We start from the raw sequence: 8,556 nt of genomic DNA on the forward strand, positions 1-8,556 counted from the left end.
TAACAATTGGCCTGGTGGGAGGTCCGGGAAAGCCCTGCAGGTCTTGGTGCAGCCGAGCCTGCCCGGCTCCTCACTCTGGCAGCCTCCTCCTGGACTCACTTCTGTCGCACGCCCCCACGTAAAAATGTCGGCGCTTATGTTCGGGCAATTACGGGCCCATCTCTCTCGGGTGCGCCACGGCGCATACTTCGTCTCTGGGTCACATGATGCCTGTCATGGCCGCCTCCGTGGCCTGGGGAGGCGTGAATGCTGGGTTCCTGCTGCGGGCGGCCAGGGGTGCCTGGTGGTGCCGACCCGGGGGCTTTTGGGGGTCCGGGGAGGCGGCGGAGGCGCCTGTGACAGCCAAGAAGTTCCGGGCGACAGGTACCTGGGGCGCTTCGGACGGGCAGCGTTAACCTGTTGGACGCCGGCCGGGCGCGGCATGGCTGCTCACCCAACCGTGTTTTCTAGGCTCGCGCCCGGCGGGGGAGGAAGAGGCCGGCGGCCCCGAGCGGCCCGGGGACGTGTGAGTGTGGGAGCCAGGTCCCCCATTACTAATTTCACGAGGTTTCTCCGGTCCGCACCTTGCCCTACAGCCTCATCCCTGGGTCCCCCTTCTGTATCACCCTAATCCCCTGTCCATCAAGCCCCAAACGCGACTCCCTAATCCTAGATTACACCTGGTCCCTGTGCCCATCATCCAGTTCGTCATCTGCACCCCGATCTGTCCCCAGGGTGAACGTGGTGTTCGTAGACCGGTCAGGCCAACGGATTCCGGTGAGCGGCAGAGTCGGGGACAATGTTCTCTACCTGGCCCAGCGCCATGGGGTGGATCTGGAAGGTGGGAGCCGGGCACAGGGAACTGGGGAGGCCCGTATTCATTCGTTAAAAAAAACCCATAAGTCAGATATGATTTTCCACTACTTAACCCTGCATGGCTTCCCACCAAACACGGGTAAACTTCAGACTCCTCACCACAGTCTCATTCCCTGCCTCTTAACCTTCATTCATTCAGCAGTTATTTATTGAGCATTTGCTAGAGGTTAGTAAAACTCCTGCCCTCCAGGAGCTTGTATTCTCTTCCTTTTTCCTCCCTCTCTTCTAGCCACACTGGCTTTCTTGCTCTTCTTCAAACAGCCCAGTTCATGCCTGCCTCAAGGCCTTCGCATTTGCCGTTCCATCAGAAGTGCTTTCCCACCAGATCTTCTGGCTCCTTCTCATCCTTCAGGTCCCAATGTAAATGTCATCTTCCTGACAGTCTTGTCCCCCTCGGTCCAACTAAAGTCCCCATGCCCCGATAACTGTCATCTCAGTGTGTTTTATTCTCTGCGTAGCACTTCTCATTGTTTTGTTTCCTTCTTTGCCATCTCTCCCCAGAATCAGATCAGAAACCCTGTTTGCCTTGTTCACACTTATCTGTTGCCTGTCATGGTATTTAGACGTAACAGGTATTAAATCAGTATTTGTTAGAGGAAATACAATAATAGCAGACATTACTTTAAGCCTGTTAACACATATTAACTGATTGAATCTATTCCATGAAAACTTTATGCAGGAGGGGAGAATATTATCCTATCTTATAGGTGAGGAAACTGAGCCTCAGGTCGAGCAGACCTGGTCCAAGTTCAAGTAAGTGGCAAAACTAGATTCAAGCAAACCCAGCCTATTTTAGCCACTAATCTGTGCTGCTCTTCTATGAATATTGAACACTTACTGTGTGCCAGGTAGCAATGTAAAAAACAGATAAGGCCCGTGTCATTTCACACCAATTTCAACCTAATAGGGACAATAATCCCATGCATAAACATGTAATTATATCATGAGCAACTGGGAAGAGCAATCTTTTAAAAAGTGTACAGGGGGCTTCCCTGGTGGCGCAGTGGTTGGGGGTCTGCCTGCCGATGCAGGGGATGGGGGTTCGTGCCCCGGTCCGGGAGGATCCCACATGCCGCGGAGCGGCTGGGCCCGTGAGCCATGGCCGCTGGGCCTGCGCGTCTGGAGCCTGTGCTCCACAACAGGAGAGGCCACAGCAGTGAGAGGCCCGCGTACCGTAAAAACGAAAGCAAAAACAAAAACAAAAACAAACAAAAAAAAAGTGTACAGGGTTAGCTGTTGGGTGTATGTAATAGGGAGCTGATTTAATCATTAGACGGGGAGAGTTGTAGGAATGTGTGTGGGGGGCGTGGGGGTCATAGCAAACCTACCTAAAGTTCTGTTCTGGAATCCAGTGATTGGCAGTTCATGACAGAGATTAGAACATGAATTTTCAAGGCAAGTGGGCTGTGTTCAGATTTTGCTGTTGCCAACTGTGTGACCGTGAGCAAGGTCCTTAGCATCTCTCGGCCTCACTTATAAAATGGGATATTTTAGTTCCTATCTCACCAGATTGCTGTGAGGATTAAACAGATCTCATGTGTAGTGTGTAGTACCTGGCATATAGTTGGTGTGCAGTGAGTAGCTGGGACGATTACATTAGATAATCTCTGTCTCATGGGGTAAGGACGCCAACGAGTTGGGAAAGAGGGCTGAGGAAGAGATGCCTGGGAACTACTGGCAGTTTCGAGGCCCAGACAGTTTCTTCCCCAGAGACTGGAAGGGTGGGCAAATTAGTCACCATAGCCCACAGGGATGGTCTGCTGGTTCAGGAGGCTGCCTTGCAGCACCACCCTTATTGTCCGACATGTCCGGAAGAGAAAAGAGAATTCTGTCCCGTTCACTTATAACAAGTATCTCTCGAGCATCTACAACCTGCCAGGCTCAGTGCTGAGTACAGAGAGAAGAGGGCAGGTTGACAGAGCACAGGTAAACCCAGAAATTATGATGGTAATTTCACACTGATAAATACTGTCCAGAAATTATTTAAGAGATAACAAGGGTCAGGGGAAGGACAAGAAATGGGGCACTTGGAGGACAGTTGAGTCCCCAAAGACAACAAGGATGTAGCCGTGGAAGGAGTGGAGAGAACAGCATTCCAGATCAAGAGTATGGAAGATGCAGAGGTCCGGTGGTGGGGATGAGCTTGGCATGGAGGAGTTGAGTGAGGGGGCCGGTGTGGCTGAAGTGGGTGAGTGTGGGGGTGGGAGCATCTCAAGGACTGAGTGAAGGAGTTTGGGTTTTATTCTAGCTATAAAAACCCTTTGGGGGAAAAAAAAAAAAAAAAAACCTTTGGAAGGCTTTAGGCCAGGAGGAACATTATTCCGGAGCACAGTTCCCAGTGATCAATCAGAAGGTTGGGAATGTGTCCAGGGGCAAGCAGGAAATCCCAGACTCTCCAATCTTCCAACCCTTATTCCCTAACCCCTTCCCCTGCTGCAGCATTAGATGCGGAGTGAGCCGGTCCCTCCTTCAGCAGCAGCAGGGAAGCCCAGCACAGTGGCAGGGTCGCAGCAAGGGCCCACAGGCTACAGGAAACCTGCCTGGCCTGTCCCCTCTCAGCTACACTGAAGTCAGGTCCACGCTCATTAACGGTTCCAGGTATCCAGCCTGGTCCTCAGCCTGCTGGGGAGTTTGGGGGAAACCCCGGGCGTCCTTTTGCAAAAACTATGTGCAGGTCGGGAACAGCCAGCTAAGTCAATGACAGGGTGGGTGGAGGGTGCCCACAGTGGGCGTGCAGGCCCGGGAGGGAGAAATGAGGGTCGAGTGGTGAAATGAAGGGATTCTTGGGAATTCCCTGGTGGTCCAGCGGTTAAGACTTGGCTCTCACTGCCGTGGACCTGGGTTTGATCCCTGGTCGGGGAAATAAGATCCCCAAGCCATGTGGTGTGGCCAAAAATAATAATAATGATAATAAAGAAACAAAGGGATTCTCCTTTATGTCCTTCACTGAATGGCACCTGCCTGACCACTCCCCTTACCAATGCTCCCTCACTTGCTGCCCCCAGGAGCCTGTGAAGCCTCCCTGGCGTGCTCCACCTGCCACGTGTATGTGAGCGAGGACCACCTGGACCTTCTGCCTCCTCCTGACGAGAGGTGAGCAGGGGGGCCCCTCCCAGCTCTGAGCTGCAGGGCTTGGTTGCTGAGCCTTCGCGTTCCGGGTGTCCAGAGTTTCACCCCGTCAGCAGCAGAGGGCAGCCCCAGCTTTTCTCCCTGCTCCTGCTGCTGGCAGGAGAGCTTCCTTTCTGGCCACTCCCCCAGACCCATTAATAATCGCTGCCCCCCTTGCTCCAGGGAGGACGACATGCTGGACATGGCCCCCCTCCTCCAAGAGAACTCCCGGCTGGGCTGCCAGATTGTGCTGACACCTGAGCTGGAAGGGGCTGAATTCACCCTGCCCAAGATCACCAGGAACTTCTACGTGGACGGCCACGTCCCCAAGCCCCACTGACACAGGCAGCTGGATGGTCCCAGACACTCAGGGCCCCAGGGCCAGGACTGGAGGAATAGCCAAGTTGCCAGCCCCGCCCAGAGCACGAGACAGGCCCGGGAGAGATGGCGGAAGCAACCGGAAGGCCAGAACGCGTGCTTCAGAGAGATCCCACGTCCAGGCTCTGGTGGGGACAGGGCCCCTGTTGGGGCAGCCTCCCCCAAACCCCTGAAAATGGGGGTGTGGACAGGGGTGGAATCTAATCGGAGAGATAATAAAACCGGCTCACAGACTTCCGGCATCTTGAGTGTCCTTGCGGGGGGTGCGGGTGGGAGTACAGGCCCTGGGGTCTACAACTGCAACTTCCAGGCCTCCAGCTTTCCCCTCCCACGGTGGTGATGGGCCAGCGGGAAACTGAGAAAGAGGCCTCAGAGTGAGGGTCCGCGAGCCTGAGGATCAGCGTGGCAAGGCCCCGCCCCTCAGCCGCGGAAGGATTTGGAGGGGTCCAGGCTGCTCTTGGCCGAAAGGGGTGATCAGGCCACCTAAGCAGGGTCGGAAGGGAGAGAGGGACGGAGGCTGGCCTGAGGGTGGAGGCTTCGAAGCCCGTGCGCAATATCGAAGGCCAGAGGAGCCCGATCCCACTGGCCCCGCCCCCCTCAGGTGGAGCTCCTTGCACCCAGGGCCAGAAGCGCCCCCGCCCCAAGCAGGTGGGGCTCATCGGGTGGGCCCGGCGTGGGCGGGGCCGGGCGAGATTTGGGAAGTGGGTAAGGGCTGGGGCGCAATGGAGGCCGAGCCAACCCCGGACTTGTCGATGCTTCGAGAGCTGCTGGCGCCGCCCTGTCTGGACCCCGAACCGCCCCCGGAACTCGCCACCCAGCAGGCACCAAGGACCCCAGGATGCCTCAGACCCAGTGGCAGGTGCGTTAAGGAGCAGCCCTTCCCCCAACCTGGCCCAGTGGTCAAGGGATCATGACCTCTGGTTCCTGGGGTTACTCAGGGGTCAAAATGTTAGTTCCTGGTACTTACAAGGAAGAGGTCCCAGTCCCCAGGGATACTTGGAGTCATATGGGAGTCAGAGGCTATACAGTTCTCCTTGCCCCCTGTGTCTGAGACTCATGTAGGTACCGCCCAGGGAGTGGGGTGACCACACTGCCCCTTGTCCCCAGATCCTTCTGGCCTGCACACCAGGACTCGGTCACCGCCCTTCACTTCCTCCAAGAGACAGCAGAGGGGCTGGCCCAGCCCGCCACCTGGGACACTCAGGCCCTAGGGCCCTGCTGGGAGCCGAAGGCCCTGGAGACTCTGGGAGCCCTACCTCTGGCCAAGGATACCAAGAACATGCTGACCCCAATCAGCCAGCAGAGCCGCAGCCTGGGGCCCCGAGTGGCTCCCCCGGCCTCTTCAGCCCAGCCACAGAGGAGACCCCGGAAGCAGTCGAACCCCCAGCGGAGCGCCGAGAAAGTGGACCCCCAGTTCGAGGGGGTGACCCTGAAGTTTCAGATAAAGCCAGATTCCAGCCTACAGATCATACCCACCTACAGGTAGGGGCTGGCCTGAGCAAGGGCACCCTTTATGCAAGTAATAGTGGTAACAGTGCAGAGGTCCGGGGGCAGGTGCTCCCAGGAATGCCGTCATGGACTCCCACCTCAGCCCTGCCTTACAAATGGCCCCATCTCTGAGCGAGACCTCAGGCTGGTGTCAGTCCCTGTCCCTGCTGCTATGAGCCAGTCACATCCAGGTCTGAGCCTGGGTCTCCTCCTAAGAGGCCTGACCATACCCGGGGCTGCTGCTTCTGTTAGTTGTTCCAGCAATGATAATAGCTACCGTTTGTCAGACATGACAACAGTAATAGAGGTAACAGGTAGCACTTGGTGTGTATGGGCTCGCTGAACCCCGTGAGGCCCACTTTACAGATGCAGAAACTAAGGCGCAGAGGATGAGATCTCTTGTCCTTGGTCACACGGCAAAGACGTGGGAGAGCTGAGCTTTCAACCTGGCAGGCTGAGGAATTCCCTGGCAGTCCAGTGGTTAAGACGTGGACTTTCACTGCCGTGGGCCGGGGTTCAATCCACAGTCGGGGAACTAAATTCCCACAAGCCGCTCGTTGCAGCCAAAAAAAAAAATAGCAAAACAAAACAAAAACAAACCTGGTAGGCTGGCCCCAGGCTTACTGTCTTTTCAAATGATTATGTCTGTGATATTAATGAGGTGCAAGGCCAGGCCTTTCAGACATCAGATGCCTCCTTGGGGGTTGCCTGATCATAAATCTTCAGTTGGGGGCTATCTGGGACAGCATACAGACAGACCCTCGGTGCTAACACCTTGTCTACTCCCCAGCCTGGCCTGCAGCACCCGCTCTCAGGGTCCCCCACCAGGCCCTGCCAGAGTCCCAGAGGCCAACGCAAGAGGCAGCGAGGGTCTGGGTGAGTCCTGGAGACTTGAGAGCTATAAATACTTGGGGGGGGGGTACAGTTTCATTTCTTCCTTGTCTTTCTCCCCATCCCGCTTCCCTATTTAGACCCATCCAGGAGGAGTCTCAGCATCCCCCTCCACTCAGGCTGAGTCACCCACACCCCCGGCTTCTTCCTCTGCTGAGCTTTGCCATCTGTCTCCCTTCTTGGCTTTCCCTCTGTCTTAGACCTGGCAACACCGGGGCTGGCCCGGAGCTGGGTGGGGCCTTCACAGAGACCCCACCCCGCCAAAATGCCCATCCCACACAGGCCTCCTGAGCTCGGATTCTTGGCCTCTGACCCTTGCCCTTTGGCCTCTTCCCTTTCAGGGCCCCGACGCTGTGCTTCCTGTAGGACCCAGAGGACCCCACTCTGGAGAGATGCAGAAGATGGGACCCCCCTCTGCAACGCCTGTGGTATCAGGTCCTCAGAACGGAGGAGGGATTTGGGGTGGGGTCCTCGCATCAGTCCATGCTTAGCCGGTGTGGGGTTTGGGGAAGAGAAAACACCCACCTCTTGGGGAACGTGGCTCACTCGTGGTGATTTCTGGGCCCCTGCTGAATGTTGGTTTCTTGCACCCCCATCCCAGGTACAAGAAATATGGCACCCGCTGCTCTAGCTGCTGGCTGGTGCCCAGGAAAAGTGTCCAGCCCAAGAGGCTGTGTGGCAGATGTGGGGTGTTGCTGGGTCCCCACCCAGTCCCACCTCAGGAAGGGTAAGCCTTTCCTCACCCAGCCGAGCCTGTCCTGCCTCAGTTTCTCCAGGGGAAGAACGGGCTGAAGGCCTCCTAGGGGAAAGAATTGGGTCTTGAGGGGTGCAGCCTGCCTCCTCTCTGCCCCCTCCCCATTCAGAGACGCCAGGTGGAAGACCCAGGCCTCAGGCCCCAGAGCTCCTGGCTCACGGGGTCACTGGCCCCCTCCTTGGCCCCTGCTTCAGCCAGGCTTGGCTGGGCACCTCACCCCCTCAGGAAATGCTCATGGCTGTGAAACTCATATTGTTAATAGCAGTGACAATAAAGAGCAAAACTTCTCAGATAAAGGGCACTGTGACTTTGGGATCCCACCTTGCGCGCTCTCCCCCGCCTCTCCCCTGGCCCAGGAATGTGGGGAAGGGGTTTTCTCAGTGGGGTTCTGAGGGACACACACAGTCATGTAGACAGGCACCACCTGGGAATTAGCCACATTCATTACAGCACCCCATACAGGGCGACAGCCACCACATGCAGAGACAGGCAACACGTTCAGAAAGATACACACAGTGGGACATCCCCGGGGGTCCAGTGGTTAAGACTCCCCGCTTCCACTGTAGGGGGCACAGGTTCAATCCCTGGTCAGGGAACTAAGATCCCACATGCCTTGCGGCACGGCCAGAGACGCATCAGCAGACACATATGTGCCGACAATCACGAGACACACAGACCACACACAAGACAGCAAGACATTGACAGACGCACATCCACCAATAGACACGTGTTGATGTACACACAGGACACATACACATGCACGATACAGACACACATGAAAGAAACATAGGTGGCACAAGTTGGCCCACGGTGATACACAAGTGGGCCCTTTATCTGGCAGCTCCACCCTTGCCTAGAGAATGTCTCCGTCCTGCATCCTTTCACACACCAGTCCCTACTGTGTCCCCTCCTCCCTTTCAAGATCTCTCTAACCCCACCAAAGTGTGTCCCCAACCTGAAGCCAAAAGCCACATGGGAGACGCTGAGCTCTACACCTGTTGCCAGGACACACAGGCCACCACTACTCACTGGGGGGAGGGAGGGAGGAGGGGGGCATCAAGGATGGGTGAGATGCAGAGTGG

The 8,556-nt window shown here is 56.3% G+C and overlaps 2 protein-coding genes across 3 annotated transcripts; both read left to right on the plus strand.

The window, feature by feature from the left end:
* The first annotated feature begins 10 nt into the window (after positions 1-10).
* On the plus strand, positions 11-4,575 carry FDX2 (ferredoxin 2). Of its 2 annotated transcripts, none has more exons than XM_022557154.3 (5): positions 11-363; positions 451-505; positions 714-756; positions 3,861-3,948; positions 4,147-4,575. In XM_022557154.3, the coding sequence occupies exons 1-5, from the start codon at positions 125-127 to the stop codon at positions 4,301-4,303; spliced, it is 582 nt and encodes a 193-aa protein (XP_022412862.1). In that variant the 5' UTR covers positions 11-124; the 3' UTR covers positions 4,304-4,575. The 2 variants fall into 2 exon arrangements, with proteins under 2 accessions (XP_022412862.1, XP_022412863.2); XM_022557155.2 differs by having other exon boundaries at positions 81-363; positions 714-820.
* A 376-nt stretch (positions 4,576-4,951) lies between these two features.
* ZGLP1 (zinc finger GATA like protein 1) lies at positions 4,952-8,421 on the plus strand. The gene is made up of 5 exons (XM_030764427.2): positions 4,952-5,200; positions 5,449-5,823; positions 6,620-6,705; positions 7,062-7,155; positions 7,322-8,421. The coding sequence occupies exons 1-5, from the start codon at positions 5,064-5,066 to the stop codon at positions 7,449-7,451; spliced, it is 822 nt and encodes a 273-aa protein (XP_030620287.1). The 5' UTR covers positions 4,952-5,063; the 3' UTR covers positions 7,452-8,421.
* Positions 8,422-8,556: the final 135 nt, after the last annotated feature.

This window comes from Delphinapterus leucas, unplaced genomic scaffold, assembly GCF_059928025.1.
Source record: "Delphinapterus leucas isolate spDelLeu-1000000601 "Yukka" unplaced genomic scaffold, BTC_Dleu_Yukka2 spDelLeu_asBTCV2_sq25, whole genome shotgun sequence".
In the NCBI taxonomy this organism is placed as follows: domain Eukaryota; kingdom Metazoa; phylum Chordata; class Mammalia; order Artiodactyla; family Monodontidae; genus Delphinapterus; species Delphinapterus leucas.